The 17,344-nt window shown below is 35.3% G+C and overlaps 2 protein-coding genes across 2 annotated transcripts; both read right to left on the reverse strand.

Moving 5' to 3' along the window:
- Positions 1-825: 825 nt before the first annotated feature.
- On the reverse strand, positions 826-5,789 carry LOC109618304 (uncharacterized). Its single transcript, XM_034445384.2, has 2 exons — positions 4,551-5,789; positions 826-1,181 (listed from the first exon to the last, which is right to left on the reverse strand). The coding sequence occupies exons 1-2, from the start codon at positions 5,471-5,473 to the stop codon at positions 1,169-1,171; spliced, it is 936 nt and encodes a 311-aa protein (XP_034301275.2). The 5' UTR covers positions 5,474-5,789; the 3' UTR covers positions 826-1,168.
- Positions 5,790-10,760: 4,971 nt separating this feature from the next.
- LOC105334015 (P-selectin) lies at positions 10,761-16,180 on the reverse strand. Its single transcript, XM_011437281.4, has 8 exons — positions 16,027-16,180; positions 15,034-15,231; positions 14,598-14,789; positions 13,463-13,651; positions 12,368-12,568; positions 11,876-12,061; positions 11,347-11,538; positions 10,761-10,916 (listed from the first exon to the last, which is right to left on the reverse strand). The coding sequence occupies exons 1-8, from the start codon at positions 16,103-16,105 to the stop codon at positions 10,882-10,884; spliced, it is 1,272 nt and encodes a 423-aa protein (XP_011435583.3). The 5' UTR covers positions 16,106-16,180; the 3' UTR covers positions 10,761-10,881.
- Positions 16,181-17,344: the final 1,164 nt, after the last annotated feature.

Here is a 17,344-nt window from a genome sequence, read left to right on the forward strand (position 1 = left end):
GGGAAACAGAAAAGAAAATTCACTTGTACAATTAAAAAACTGATTGAAGCTTGGCGGAATAGTACCACCTGTGTTGAAGTCGCAGAGCGGTTAGAAATTTAAAAACAAGTGATTGAAAGTTGAGTAAGAGTATACTTAGGCATTTTCAGGGGGAAATCTATCGCAGAATCAGATTCAATAGCATAATGATTTCCTCCAACATTATAGAGGAAAGCGATTTTAACTTTGATGATCTTTTTATGGAACAAATCGGACAGAAAACACAAGGATTTTAAAATTTGACCGTGATCCGTGAATGTACTATACACGAAAGGTCTGTAATATTGCATTTGCAATTTTGACCGAGGCTTGTAATAAAATCAGAAATGAATTTTAACTGAATTAACTCCTCTGACAAATTACGATTGTAATTTTCAAGAACACCTCGTTACGATATCGAACCATAAACATTATGTTTACATGCCTAACGTGTTATCTAACATGAATCATTTATCCCCGCGATTAATGGTTTGTTTTATGAGAATGAATGAATAAAACTTCGTATAACAAAATACAAATACATGTACGTTTATTTTTTATGCCAAAATTATGTTTTCTTTACGATATCTAATAGGTGTGTTTCAGCACAAGCCGATTAGTTTGTGTACATAGAAAAAGTAGTGACCTATATTATTCATGCGCTACTTTGACCTCTTGACCCATAATGATGTTATGCAGAAATAACAGCGGATTGCTCAAACAGTGTTATATAAGGGAAAACATTTGCAAGTGTAAATATAATTTTATGAGTAAACTGAAGTAAGGTATAATGATGTATACTTCCGCGTTTCCTCGATTCGCAAGCCCTTTAAAGTTATCGGGATCGAGATCCAAATATTATTAAAACTTCCTTCTGACGATGGCGAGCGATCAAAGACTGACTTCTGCTAGCAGATAAATAAATACGCAATTTGTTATCAAAATCAAAACGACTTTATTCCATCTATAAAACATATAAGATGCAAGGTAATATTTTTGTGGAATGTCACTATCTGGTTGAAGTTATAAACAAAATTTTTTAAAAAATAATAATATCAGCTGATAAGTTGAGTCATATAATGTCTGTCTGTCCTGCATGGGCACCACCAGACTTTCAGCTGTTATAATCCATCTTCATCTGGTACAGCATTTAAGTCTTGTCTCTGAAAACAGAAACGACTATAAATCACAAACGACTACATATGCATTCTTTGTTTTTGTTTTGTTTTGTTTTTGTTTTTGTTTTTTGTATTTTGTTTTTTGTTTTTTTTTTTTTTTTTTTTTTTTTATTGTGTTTGTTTTGTTTGTTTGTTTTTTGTTTTTTTTTGTTTGTTTGTTTTTTTTTTTTTTTAATATATACTGTGGTAAACTATGCATTGCATGTTATAAACTGATAATTCAAGTAAACTGATTTGGGAAGATGGGCTGGGTGGGAATGTTATACCTTACTTCAGTTTACTCATAAAATTATAATTTCATTGCGTGCGCTAAAGCGCACTTATAAAATTTTCAATTTTATTTCGTAAACTGAAGTAAGGTATAATGATGTATTGTTTAAAGCCCATTAGAATTATAGTTTCAAAACAATTTCCTGAAATTTGTTATCATCATCAACAATTGGACGATTGTAGAACTTTTTAAAAGTTTTACAAGACTTCCAATTTCCTTTGTTGATAATCTGTTCAATTGATAAACCATACTTGTTAGCTTTGGAAGTACTTGCACCTCTTGTTGAGTGGGGTTTGAAAACTGAGACATCTATTCCAGACAGTGCTAACAGATTTTTCAGCCAAGTTGCTATTGTACAGGATTTAACTGCTTTATGTGGTTTTATGAAACTTACAAACAACTGTTTTTCTTCTGCCCTTATTATTTTGGTTTTCTCCAAATATTCCATTGTACAAGAAATGATATCTAATTTTGGGTGTTCATCATATTTTGTGAACTTGACCGAAATTGGGCTTTGTCCCACTCTCCTTGACTTTGTTAAACTTTTCAAAGTAAATATAATTTCATCTTCAGTGATATTCATGTTCTCAATATCAAATTTGTGAATTTCAGATGACCTGCTTGCTGAGGCAAGAGCCATTAACATACACAGCTTCATTGAAATTTCCTTCAGTGACAAATCTTTGTTATTTTCCATGCCTATGATATATGAGAGTACTTTATTTACATCCCACATTTGCATGTATCTTGGCCTTGGTGGGTTTTTGTTGAAAATTCCTGTCATAAGTTGACAAATGAGGTCATGTTTACCAATTTTGTTGCCTTCAATTCCCGCATGGAATGCAGATATTGCAGACCTGTAGCTGTTAATTGTCCTATATTCATAGCCTTTTGCATATAACTCTGCCAAAAAATCAGCTACATATTCCACAGAGGTTTGAAATGGATCAATTTGTTTTGATTGACACCAGCTATCCCACTGTCTCCAGCAGCTGTTGTAAGCTGTCTGAGTTCCTTGTCTCCAACCTGCAGCCAAGAGTTCGGAAGTTTGCTCCGAAACTCCTGCTGCTTGTTTTTGTCTCCTGAAACCTTCCAAGCCACTGGCTTTAAGGTTTGATTGCTGACTAGTGGATGCACTACTCCCTCTGGTGACAGTAGCAGGTTTTTCATGGGAGGTAAAAGAATTGGGTTGTCTATTGACAAGGTCAGAAGTAGTGGATAGTATGGTTGAGTCTGCCATGCTGGAGTTATTATGACAATTTCTGACTTTTCTTTCAGAACTTTGGACAAACACCTTGTTATTAGGCAAAATGGAGGGAAAGCATACCCTCTTTTGTTGTTCCAGGGTATCTGGAATGCATCCATTCCCATTGCATATGGGTCTGGACGCCAACTCATGTAATTTTCCAGTTGTGTGTTCAACCTGTCTGCAAAGAGATCTATGTTTAATGGCCCCCACATCTGATTTATTTGTTTGAATATTCCTTTGTTCAGCATCCAGTTGCTGGTATCCCTCATCTGACGACTCTCCAAGTCTGCTTGAACATTCTGTATTCCGGGTAAATGTTCTGCAGTAATCATGATCTTTTTGGATAGACAGTGAGTCCAAATCTGCTTTGTTGTTTGTACTAACAGTTCTGATCTGGTCCCCCCCATTTTGTTCAGATATGCAACAACTGTTGTGTTGTCTGATTTGATGTGAACATGAATGTTCTGTTTGTGTTTGGTCAGTGATTGAATTGCAAACTGTACTGCTTTCAGTTCCAGTACATTGATATGCAATTTTTTCTCTGAGGGGTTCCAAGGCCCCCCCATTCTTAAGTTCTGAGTGAGACATACTGCCCCCCACCCTGTTTTCGAGGCATCTGTTTCTATCACCAAGTCCGGGTTTGAGGACAGTCGAATTTGTTTTCCATTCCAATGTTCCAGCTGCTGTAGCCACCAGTTTATCTCCCCTCTGGAAGTTTGTGGGAGTATTATCATTTGTTGATAATTTCTTTTTGATTTTAGCAGGCATTTTGTTTGAAACATTTGAAGCTCCCTCACATACAGTGAGGCTGCGATGACAGCTTCTACTGTAGCATTCAGTGTTCCTATTAAACTTGATAACTCTTGTATTGACACTTCTGTTTTGCTGATCATGTCTGTACATTTTCTTTTGATACTCTCTACTTTGGTTGCTGATAGAGTTATCTCCATTTCCACTGAATTTATTGTTAGACCCAGAAATTCTAGTTGCTGACATGGGGTTAGAACGGATTTTTTCCAGTTTATTAACCAACCTAGATTGTGAAGCAACCATAAGAGTGTGTCTCTGTCTCTTGAGAGCCCTTCTTGTGATTGATTTAGCAACAATATGTCGTCTAAGTAAATCACAAGGCGGACTCCTATGCGTCTTAATAGTGCAATGACTGGTTTCATTATTTTTGTGAAAAGTCTCGGACCTGATGCCAGTCCAAATGGCAGTCCTTTGTACTGTAGCATCTGTCCTTTGTACTGAAACCTTAGATACTTTCTGTGATCTTTGCATATTGGTATGCAAAAGTATGCATCCTTCAGATCTACTTTGCATAACCAATCCCTTCTCTGTATCAAGTTTTTTACTACCTGAAACCCCTCCATTTTGAAGTGATTGTATACTACAAATTGGTTTAGAGTTTTCAGATTGAATATTGGTCTCATTCCCCCATCTTTTTTGGGGCGTACAAATAAATGACTGACAAACTGACAATTTGTTTTTGTCTGAACAACCTCCACTGCCTGTTTGACCAACATCTCCTCTATTTCTGAATTTAGAGTTTGCATTTCCTGTTCTGATAATTTTATTTGTTTTGGTTGAAATCTCTGAATTGGTTCTGAACTGAATTCTATTTTGTAACCTGAAATACTCTCCAATAAGTTTTGATCTTTTGTTATCATTTCCCAGTTTTCTCGAAATGCTTCTAATCTTCCCCCTAGGGGTATTTTGTCTTGACAAATTTCTTTGAACCTGAGATGTGTCACTGAGGCATGTAGGTTGTTCAGACTTGATATTTTTGTTATTTGTTCCATAACGAGAGGAATACCATTGGTAATTTTCATACCTGTTTTCTCCTGATCTTGGTTTCTTTGGAATCTTGTAGTTAGACTGCACAGGTTTTCTGTTACTCTGACTACCTTGTTTTGACATCCATGTAGACTGTCTGCCCCCACGATTTCCATACCCACGTGAGGGCCCTGCACGAAAGGGCGGTTGGGATGTCTGGTCTAAGCGCCTCTTTTTTGATTGCATTTCTTTAGAGATCTCTCTGGCTCTTTTTCTGCTTTTGCTCTTTCTGTCAAGAGCCTTAAATACTGTCTCACCATAGAGCACATCCTTCTCTCTACTCAAATCATGCTCATTAGTCTTAAGATGTTCTTTCGCTTTCTTAACACCTTTCATTATTTTCGCCAGAAAATTAACACGCCGCTCGTACAAACAAGTGGCATTAGCTTGACCAACTAAAACAACTGTTTGTTCAACCAGTTTCAGCATGTCGAGAACTGTGAACTCTGAATTCTCTTCCTGACCCTTCCGTGCCCCATCTACAGCCTGCCAGATTTTTGCCAACGGCCCCATAATCTGAGCGATTTTCTTTTGAATAAATGTCAGGCTTTTATCCTGCATTTTCAAAAATTTCATAGCATTAAAAGCTATGAAATCCTCCTCAAAATCATCAACTTTGGGAGGTGTGCAGAAAGCATTCGCAGGCACAGGGGCAGCATCTAAAATGTTACGTTTGATGCTGTCTTCTGTCAGATGTTGATAAAAATATTTCTGACAATAAGCAGCCATGCTGCCATCAAGCGAGAATGAATTCTCACCTTCTGTAGGATCAAATCTTTCTCCATCAGATTCTGCCTCTAAAGAAATAACATCAGAGTTGTCATGCAACTCTGTTTCCTGATTACTATCATTGTCATCAGAGATATCGGATCTCTCAGAGTTTTGTCCCGATTCGTACGGGTCACTCTCCGAGTCATTCATGTTGCAATTTATTTTGCAATATAATGCACAACGTGCCTCAAAAAACACACACAACGTGTCAAGGAAATGCACAACGTGCCTTTATTATCTGTTTAATGTATTGAACCGCAAAAAAAATCGAAAACTTTCGATAAAACAAGTCGATTAAATCCGATTTTATACTTCGTCTGAAAAAAGTACGTCTGCTCGAGAGCGAAGCCAGCGGAAGAAGGAAGTTTTAATAATATTTGGATCTCGATCCCGATAACTTTAAAGGGCTTGCGAATCGAGGAAACGCGGAAGTATACATCATTATACCTTACTTCAGTTTACGAAATAAAATCCGATATATTTTTTCGGAGTCGGTAAATTTTGACCCACAATTCATAGTACCAATGGTTTCCAACCTCACGTTCCAACATCACGTTCTCCCGAGAATCAAAGTAAAACCTTTGAAAAGCTTATAAGATGTGTAATTTTAAGAACATCATGCTTTTTAAGTAAATAAAATAGTATACTTCGCATACTTTTATTTCTCAGGGGAGTTTTAAAGAGTAAGACGACACTTAACCAACGTCAGCTTTGACGTCACAATAAGCACTGATAAGGGGAAATTACTCTAATTGAAGTTATTGTAAATCTGCTGAAATGACCGAAATCCTCTTAAAATCTTGCAAAAGCTAAGATAAAGAACAGCTGACGAATAAGGACATTTCTTCAGATACAGGAAACAGTTGTAAATTGCACTAATTTGGATGAATGCTCACAAATATTTTATTCACTATAATTACGGTAATTTCCTGAAACGTAACGTAAAGATGCAGTGCAATGAATATTTATATATTAAAATCTTTATTATTTAACAACATTGTATCTGAGATTAAACTATTGTTCTACATATAAATAAATAAATTATAACAAATCTTATAAACTATGAATAATGAAAATTTACTGAAAAATAGGTATGTTTTATTTTTTGGCATTCAAATTTCACGTTGTTAATTTTATTTTATTAATTTATTATAATTCATTGTTTGATCACATGCTGTGCTCGCCCCAACGGTCGCACCGTAAAACATATTATTCCTAGCCGGTCAATATCAAAAAAATATTGACCGGTCAATATTTTTCGGACGAGCTAATATTACAGTTATTGACTATTTGTCTATATAGAGTTATATAGTGAGAATATACTACTGAATATAACAATAGTATATAGTTACCAGCAACCATATACTACTGTATTTTTTATGGTTTTGTATCTTTCTTTATATCCTTATTTACTGATAAAAATTGAACACAAAATCATAATTACATGCATACAGATAAATGTACTCGGTATTTTATCTTTATGCAGATGATTGGGGATATTCTACAATCACCTCTGTCTGCACAATTTGTGTACACGAGAGTCGTATCACGTACTCATATCAACTACCTGTTACACAAGAAATTTGTACCTCATAATACTTAGTTACAGTTAATAGTGCAAGGTACGAAGGTTGTTCGGAAATTATTGAAATATTTTCTCTTATTCACTTGAGAAAAGAGATAAACCCTTGAAATTTCGCCAAAACGTAAATTAAGATAAAGTTTATTAAGTTGAAAAATTTCTAGTCCATTGCATGATTAGATCATTCCTGGTAAGCGGACCAACATGCCTTCGTCCAGTGACCTGGAGCAACCACAAGCTTATCGCAACGTCATTTTAACGCTTCTCATTGCTCTTCTGTTTGAAACACCTACAAACGAACGGATATAAAAACAATTCTTCATTTTTCATCTTTTTTTTCATTTCAAGATGTCAACATTTACATACCCCCCCCCCCCCATTTTTGATGTTTTGTAAAAAAAAAAAAGCTAGTTATTTTTACCCGAAAGTCAAATTACTGCGAAATGTCTCCTATAATCATGTTTAGAACTGTTGACATCAAATGGAGTGTACAAAGTACTTGATATTTAGTCCCTTTAATTTGTATTAATTCTAGGTAAACAATCAGTGAAAAAGACAATAATCTGAAGCTCTCTATCCCTTGCCATCATGTAGTTTTTGTGTAAGCAATTGCATTGCCTTAAAATGTCTTCTGAGATTGTATATTTGCTCCGCCGCCTTTATATTAAAATTCAATATACCGTCGGTGTCAGATTTCCATTGCTTGGTAAATATATTCTCAAGAAAAAAAAGATTACAAGCTATTTTATTCCTGTGAAAATTAAATATTTATACAGGAAAGAGACAACTCCATGATGACCATCTCTTTTTAAAGTCTTCAGTAGTAAAAAGTTTCATTTCAATATTGTAGTAAGTTTGTAAGTAGGACATAAAATCCGAACCTTCGTATCTCCAAAACAAGTGCACATCGATCTCATGTTTATTTTAGAATGTACATGATGACGTATTCCGGGCGGTGCATAATTTGGGTGATAATTCTAATTTTTGTAAAATATACTAAAATATGTATTATCAAGTTTATCGTATCTGAGTCCTTTTTATACGAAATATTAATTTAAACAAGTGAAAAGCTGTCAATGTGACAGCAAACCGGGTTTTCTTTATGTGAACTGTATCCATAATCCATGTCAACCCGTATCCAGTGAAATGGAGTACCCTAAAGCAATATTTTGCCAACAAATGACTAAGTTTCAAAAGCTTGTATTTTTTCATAAATAACCAGAAATCAAAATCCTAGCAATATGCACACCTCTGATATATGTACAATTATTCTGCAAAAGAACAACTTCTTATCTTGAGAACTGTAGGAGGAGTTATCCGTACAATGAGGGTACCCTATATGCAATATTTTGCCAAAAAATGACTACCGGTAAGTTCAAAAGCCGGTATTTTTTTCATATATTATCGGAAATCAAAATCCTAGCAATATGCAAACCTCTGATATATGTACAATTGATCTGCAAAAGAACAACTTCCTATCTTGAAAACTGTAGGAGGAGTTATCCGTACAATGAGGGTACCCTTTTGGCAGCCGCCCGCCTGCCATTTTCACCATTTTAACAAGATATCTGTGAGCCAATGTTCACTAGTGATACCCCCGCTCTGATGTGAATATGCAAAATAAGCAAAGTCGACATTTAACAGAAAGCTGGCATCCTATTGGTACAGAAATATATCCCACGATATGGCATGCCTTAACAAATAGTGTGTTAAAATTTCAAGCATCTGCGATAAATAGCTGCTGAGAAATCTTTGAGGAAAATTTGTTTGAAAATTTTGGCTAAAATAAACAAAGTACTCATTTAACAGGAAGATGACGTCCGATTGGTACAAAAATATATCCCACGATATGGCATGCCTTAACAAACACTGTGTAAAAATTCCAAGCATCTCCGATAAATAGCTGCTGAGAAATCTTTGACGGAAATTTGTTTGAAAATTTTGGCAAAAAATAAACAAAGTTATTATTTAACAGGAAGTTGACGTCCGATTGATACAAAAATATATCCCACAATATGGCATGCCAAAACAAATAGTGTATTAAAATTCCAAGCATCTGCGATAAATAGCTGCTGAGAAATCTTTGACAAAAATGTGTTCGAAAATTTTGGCAAAAAATAAACAAAGTCGTCATTTAACAGGAAGTTGTTAATCATAACAAACCATATTGAGGCTGTAAATAACTCTCATCTAAAAATTTGATTCACGTTAAAGAAGAATTCAACACTTTTTGCCAACGTTTTTACTCGCTTCAAATTTACACACCATGTTGATATTCGGAACTCTCGGGACTTTTCATAATAAATGCACTGAGTAAGAGTTATCTCCCGAATTTTCTTTGATGAAAAGAATATATAGCAAATTCTCAATAAAAATTTATACGTATTTGTAATATCGTTTCTGAGTTTATCAATGCAAATGTGATATTGTGGAAATATAAACTAAAGAGCCTCCCGTGATTTAGCGTGAATGTAACGCGCATGCGCAAGATTGTAAAATCTAAAAAAAATCCAGATGATTTCTGGATTTTTAAAAGGAATTTTCGTTGATTATTAATTAGCGAAGCTTAACTGAGAAAAAATAAAAACAAATCGGTAATCTTCAAGTACCAATGATATTAAAAATATATAAAACAAAGACAGTACTCGTCCGATTTCTCGGTATTAATGCCCAAAACTTCGAGTCTATCATTTTAATATAGTAGTATAGATGTAAGTAGAATTTATATATCTGGAATACTCATCAATTGTATTTTACCAGTGGCGTAGCGTACTATAAGGCAAAAAGGCAATTGCCTACACATAATTTTGTAAAGCAAATTTTAAAATTTGTGTACAATTTTAAATTTAAAACAAAGTTGACATTAACTTTGATTAGTTAAAAAATCATAAAACAAATCGAAAGCAGTAATTGTCATATATGTAATATCAATCGACGGTTTGTTTTTTTTTTGCATGCATGCGATTGCTGTAAACTGTGCCTGGAACCCACGAAAAGCTAAACAAGAATTTTTTTTATCACTAATAACTTATTACTCCTAGTAATATATGTACATGTGGCGTATCAGTTATGACTTATAAAGAAGTTGATATAGAAATAGTACGGTTGTTGGTTTTGTTTACAAAAACATGCAGAATATGGTTAATGATGCGGTGTATATTTCAATAACGAAAAATATAAGTTTGGATTGCTTTTATTACGAAATGAATGTAGTGACTGAGAATAGGAAATAAAATATTTTAAATATACATAATGTTCCATAAAAACACTCATAACTAATTTGTTGAAACCAACAATTTTTTACTCTCAAAAGTGGTATTTTTGCGTCCTTTTTAAAAAAATTTCTAGGGGGAGGCCCCCCTACCCCCCCCCCCCCCCCGCAGGGGGGGGGTTTCAAATGTGGTATTTTTGCGTCCTTTTTAAAAAAATTTCTAGGGGGAGGCCCCCCTAACCCCCCCCCCCCTGCGGGAGGGGGGTCCCCCCTCCCGCACCTACCCCCTTTCGCGCTTCGCGCATCAGTGAAGCATTTGGCTTCAATTTTTGCCTACACTTATATTTGGGTCACGCTACGCCGCTGTTTACACATACATATATGGTAAAAGAAGGATTTTCATTATGTCATGAATATAATTTTGCACGCTCCAGTGTCAGTCAAATATGCATGTGGTTTAGTAATATAAAAACTATTTTACACTAATCGATTAAGAAATGTCTTTAATAGAGACTAAATTATGGACAAAACAAATTATGCAAAGCAAATAAAAAAATGGACTTTATAAAAAAAACATTTTTGGAGGAACAGTCAAGAAACGCATTTAATACTTATATAATTAGAGAGCAAATGGTGCAGGAGAGAAAACTGTGACTTTAGAAGGTCTTTTCATTCGTTGAAAACAGATCCATGTTTCATGAATTGAAAGACTTTGGTTCATCCTTGATTAAGCGGGTATCTATTCTAACAATCTGTCATTGTGAACTATTTCACTGGAACAGGCGAGGAGGAGCGATCAGCTGCAAAACAAAAGAATGACTAGAGATATATACGTGTAAACAAGGGCATTTAATTCATTTTAGTCGGTACAATGCTAATTTTAATTGAACATTATTTCAAATACATACATTTGCCGCATATGTTTATGTAAAGCAATAAGAAGATATTACAACACCATGCTTTATTCTTCCTTTGTTGTAAAATCAAGAGATTTAAAAAAAATCAAATTGTAGTCAATTTTTGTGAAAATTCGCGTCTTTATATATTTTAAACGGTCGCATATAGAGGACCAGTTCCAATTATACATGTAATCACTATATTTTGCTTGAAAAATATCATAATGTGTACATAAAGAATTACTATCTTACCGATATATTTTGCAACGAAATACAATTCTGAAAGGAAAAATTAATTTTTATTCGTCTGCTTTAGATAGGCATGTAAGCTAACCTTGGCAGTGGCACATCATCCCTATTGGTTCCATTCGTCCACTTGGCATGCAGAAGGCAGTGTCTGTACAACGGCGATAGTAGCCATGGTAACAGTTTATGAATATTCTAGTTCCCACGTCCACTCTACCACCAATACTCGGCGTTGTGTACATACCTTCTTGATGTAACCAAGTGGTATCACACAGACTTCCTGTTATATGATAAAAGTTAACATTTCAATATACATGTAGCATAACGGAAAAAACTGGACTTCAATTATGAGTGAAAAATTGTGAAAACGTCAAAACCATTTTTCAGAAAGCGTTTCCGATTGTTGATATACATGTAATATTATATTGTATACCGGTATTACAACACATTGAGTTCGTATGTGATCAAATTCTTCGGACTCCACAGTATTTGATCATGTGACCAACTAAGTTCATATTCCTATGAACTTTTTTAGCGTTGCTATTTATTTTTTAAATAAGCTTTGATTAATCATATAGCTAACAGCATTTAAAAAACAGCTAGCATGACCCACTTACGTCCACACATAGGCAGGGACGGGGAATCGTACTCCCAACCGTTCTGTGCGCACCTCGCGGAATGTGACCCGTACACCATTTGTTCTTCCCCGCAATGAAAGTATACTGTCTCATTGAAATCATACGAGTCCTTGTCCGGCGATATGTATAATCCTTGCACCAAACTCTCCTTGCTACATCTGATCCCTGGGAGTAAAATAACCACAGGGTTAAAACCACCGATTATCATCGTGTTATATCAGACTTTGAAGAAATACCTTAATAAATTTTTTGGCAAGCGCTATAGTGAAAAGTGAAATTCGGATTTTGTCGAATTTAATTCAATGTTTTGAAGTTTATGGTCAAACAAGTTCATTATTGATATGAACCAAAAGGGGTTAGATATTACACAATCCCTTTGCTTTTGAGAAACATTTATATTATGTAATCATGACACTGCCTCATAATGGTTTAATGAAATTATTTTACGGTTGCTAAAATAATTATACTTGCTTTCACATTGTGTCAACAGACCAGTTCCCTCCAAATCCCCCGTGGGCAGACATTTTACCGAGCTCGCACCCCGAAGACGATATCCCTTTTCACAGCTGAAGTAAATGGTTTCTCCTACCTCTAATCTACTCGGATCTTCTTCTGACATATACTGAACGCCCGAGAGCCGACTATAGATCCAAGATGCATCGCAATAACTTGCTGGAAAAAAGGAAAAAATATAACAAATATTGAATAACAAATATTAGTTTGAAATTATTTTAGAACGTAAAAGGATGAATTTGTTTTTGGTCTTTAGCACGGCCGCACCGCTTGCGATCAATAGAGAAAAGGAAAATAACCAAACAAGTAATTTATATTATTTATACTATCTTTCTAGAAATCATTCATTTTTAGTGTACTGTGAGTAAAATAGCGTAAATATCCGACATTATATCAAATAACGATAACGATCCTGTGGCATTTCTCCAGATTATGTCCTGTCATTTAGTTTTGCTAATTTATTTTAACCATCAGGCACGGAGCATTGTTTTTGAAAGGGACAGCCTCATCCGAAAAATCTTGGGAGGGGGTGTATTCATTGTGTCTTCGATTTAAGTGTTGGATTTCTTATTTTCATTTTTAATTATACATGCTCCCAAAAAAGGGGCGGGGGGGGGGGCAACTCGAATACATTTCTATTTTTTATATCATTATTTCAGAAAAATGTCTGCTGCGAAAAATAGTTAGGGGGGGGGGGGGCATGACTCCCATCCCCACCCCCTCCACACCCGATGCTACGTGTCTGACCATTGTAAACGAACCAACCTAGTACTTGATACTCCCTCTTGCTGTTACAGTTACATATTTTCTTGAATATCATAGAAGAATATGGTCGGAGACAGTAATTATTGATGTATGAATAGTCCGTCGTAATATGCATGTAAATATACAGGATTACATTGATGACTTACTTGATTATTGTTTTCAAGAAACAAATTATTTAAAAACAATCGAATATTTCGTCATATATTGTCGTTTTGAACCAAAGCTAACACCGTATCCATTAAACATTACCATAGAAACACCGAAAGACAATAAGTTTGTGAAATTTACCTAAACATGAAGGGTCATTCGGAGCTTCAAAGTTCTGTAGGCAGGTCGCCTGGGATGATCCTTGTAGGGTGTATCCGTCCTTACACTGTAGGCTGACCGTCTCGTTGTAAAGGTAACCCTCCTTGTCAGGTGTCACAACCAGGTGAGCTACATTCAGAATGCTGTTTGTCTTGTGACACTTGATTTCCGCTTGATTAAATAAAAAATAAATATATACATGCATATCGTACAGTAATTTCATTATCGATAAAACAAAGAGCAAGAAAATGTTTCGTGAGATTAGGCCATGCCATTGAAAAACGAACAATATTTATTGTTATACTTTCATGTTAAATACTGAAATCCGATTGGTTAAGACGCAGTTCATAATACTTTCTATTACCCTCAGCGTTAGCAACGCACTTAGCAACGGGTAACAATAAAAAATGTTACATGCGCGAAAACTATGCGCGTACGGTTCGCTGTAGAATTCACGTTATTCCTATATAAAAGCAGTAAAATTTTCTTAAAAATTAAGACATTCAGTATAACAAAATAAATAGTGCCTGTTTGGGAGGGTAACAGTTGAAATTGACACCCCGAGAAAACCATTGTCAACCGACGCGAAGCTTCGCATCGCGTCGGTTGACAATGGTTTTCTCGGGGTGTCAATTTCAACGGTTACCCTCCCAAACAGGCACGGTAACAGTTGAAATTGATACCCAAAGAAAACCATTGTCAACCGACGCGAAGCTTCGCGTCGGTTGACAATGGTTTTCTCGGGGTGTCAATTTCAACTGTTACCCTCCCAAACAGGCACTATTTATATAGTGTTCCATTTCCAACACTTATAAATTAAGGTTCCTCCACACCCCATGGCACGTGCTTTTTTCGGAAGTACTTCACATCATGGCAAAATCAAAGTACTGTTTGACTCAAATATTGCTCACTTTGAGTGTCTTACTTTGTAGCTTACGAGGTTTGTAATCTTACCGCCAATTCAAGTCCGACAGGAGCTTTTATTTTCGTTAACTCGCACAAAGTTTTAAAATTTTAAATTTTTTAAAGAAAAGTACGGAAACGGGAATTATTATTCTCTAAATATGGACTTGTATCCCATTCAGGGAGGAGAGAGGGATTCGTTGGCATGGATTACCTTCGCAGGCAAGATTGGAGGGAACATCAAACAATCGATCCTCCGTACAAGAGACAGTAGATGGACCTCGCAGAACGAACCCCTCGTTACATTGTAGACTAACGACCTCGCCGTAATGGTACTCGGTCCTTTTAGGTGTCACTGTCAGATGGGCTTTGTCTAATTGGTCGAAACCGCAGCGAATTCCTAAATCTGAAAGAAAAACAATGTTCTCTATAATTGCTGTAAATACATGTATATGATTGGACTGCACTGTTGAGGTGCAAGTCATTGCCATACATCCCCACCTTCCCGAAGTATCAAGTGAAGCATCTTCATAATACAGCATACCAACGCAAACATTCTTAGAGGGATGGACAGAGAATAAGGGAATTTCTGAAATTAAAAAAAAAATGAAAAGAATGAGTTTAAACTAAAAAAAAAAACACGAGTTTACCTTTACAGAAGAACTCTCCAGGTATAGAAATGCGACCATCAGACATGCATTCCCCGTACTCCTGGCCGTGTAAAGCGTAGCCCGGAAGACAACTGAACTGCAGGGTCCTTCCAAATTGGATTTGCGTCACATTGGGTGTATACACCAGGTTTGGATCACGCCTAGACAAATATGCCACATCGCAGAACTCACTTTTTTCTACAGAAGATAAAAGTCAACAAGGATTGAAGGAAGCTCATGCGCGGATCCAGAAAATTTTTCCAAGGGGGGGGGGTGTTGTTGTTCCGACGGTTATTTGAGTTTGCCGGAGGGAAGGGGGGGGGGTCGAGGCATATTTTTGGTAATTTTGTAAGTAATTTAGGGAAAATTTAATTTTGTAGGGAAAGGGGGTCCGGACCCCCTGACCCCCTCTAGATCCGCGCATGCAGCTAATAACAAAACCATGTTTGGTATAAATATTCAAAGACCTATCGAATATCTAAATTTAATTTAGGTTCTTAATGAATTGGTGATTGTTTACTGACAAGCCACATATTATATTTAACTATTGTTCCAGATGATGATATTCCACTGATAAATTATCAATGAATTATCTTTACTAGTCAGTAAGATCTCAATCAATGGCGAGGAATTCATATCCGCGTAAAATTGCGAGAAGCATGTCTCGTTTTTAAAATCTTCTATTTTTCTGATATAAGTTTGGAGCGCGCAGTTTAATGTTTGTACGATATAATATGACACAAAACGGTGGAATCGTGGGGCGTAAAATAAGGAATTTTCAGTGCAAGGTTGAGTTTCTCGGTGTGATTAGATCATTAGAACATTTCAAGGCTAGGAAGGCAACTGGATCTGAATTTGATAAAACTTTAGTCCTTTGTCTTGTACATTACAGTAAATTTTTAAAATTATTTTCTGAGTTTTGGTTCGCAGTTTTACATGTAATAAGATTTTTAGTGATATATGTAGTTTTAGAATTTCAAAGAACAATTTTACCTTGGAGATAATGGCAAGCGTTGATTTTCCACAGCGCACAGACCAGAACAGCCTTCAACCATTGGATACGATGGGCCATGATTCAGATGTGTTCGTGCAACAATGACGGAATCTTCCATCTTTTATATAAAAATCTACCCTGGTAACCATAGAATGAGCAGATAAGAAATCCATCTAAACCAATCAGCAATGGAGCGATATGAGTGACAATTAATGATGTATCTTCCTGGATTAATTTCTAATGAGTCAGTGGACTTTTAGGGAAAGTTTCAGACCAAAAACTTTTTTTCTAAAACATGTGGAAGTAAAGTGTAAAATCCTGTTAGTATTTTATTTATCAACTTCAGTCTAGAGACAGATGCTATTTTATATTACGTGGATTTGTGAATATATTGTTGAAAACGTTATATATTTTGATAAGCCTGTTAAAGTTTTCGATTTTCCGAGTATACCAAAAATTTCAAAATACAAAAGAATAATAATTCCTATATTCATCCTTTAACATCATAGATTGCAAGATTCTAATACCCCCAATATAGTGAAAAATGTTTTTTTTTAAATACACTTAAAAAAAGAACAATATTTTTTACAAGCTTAAAAATGAATTTTCATTGAGAAAAAAAAGAATTAGCTATTAATCTTAATCAACAACACATACAGTTCCATCCGTAATCCGAAACACAAGTAATAAGAGAAATATATCTTGTCTTCTCACATTATCTGCAATCGTAGCATTGTATTTGAACGCCAAAACAAAATTGTTTTAAGTTTACTGGAAAGATTCACGTTCCGAACATCAATACACGAAAATGAAACCCTTATGCCAATTAAGGTTTTATATAGGAAGTCGTGCTTCTATATTTATTTTTTTCTAAGTGATGGGCGGTTGTTCTTTTACTACGGTGCATAAAAACGTTTTGTCTTGATGAAGATCTAAAAGAGCTGTTTATTTACTTATCCTGTAATTTGTTTTCGTCCTTTAATTGTGTAAATCTCTGTCAGGAACGTTTAAGCTATCACGTACAGCATGCCTTTAAACTGTTTACACAAATTTTGTGTTTGAAAAAAAAAATGGCCTGATTTTGATGACGTGCATCAAAGTAAATATTGTAGTCTAATTAATTTCCATCGGATACCAAAATTGAATATATTTATATTGTTCTCATTTTTGTGGATTTATTTTTTGATGAATGGGTGAGTGGGTTTGGGGTCAATCTAGGTTAAGGGTCCTACCCATCCTGTGACTTAAATTTTTTTTATGACAATACCTAACAACAATTTTAAATCAAACCAAAGGTAGAATATAATAAAGGTTATA

Source organism: Magallana gigas, chromosome 7, assembly GCF_963853765.1.
Source record: "Magallana gigas chromosome 7, xbMagGiga1.1, whole genome shotgun sequence".
NCBI lineage: Eukaryota > Metazoa > Mollusca > Bivalvia > Ostreida > Ostreidae > Magallana > Magallana gigas.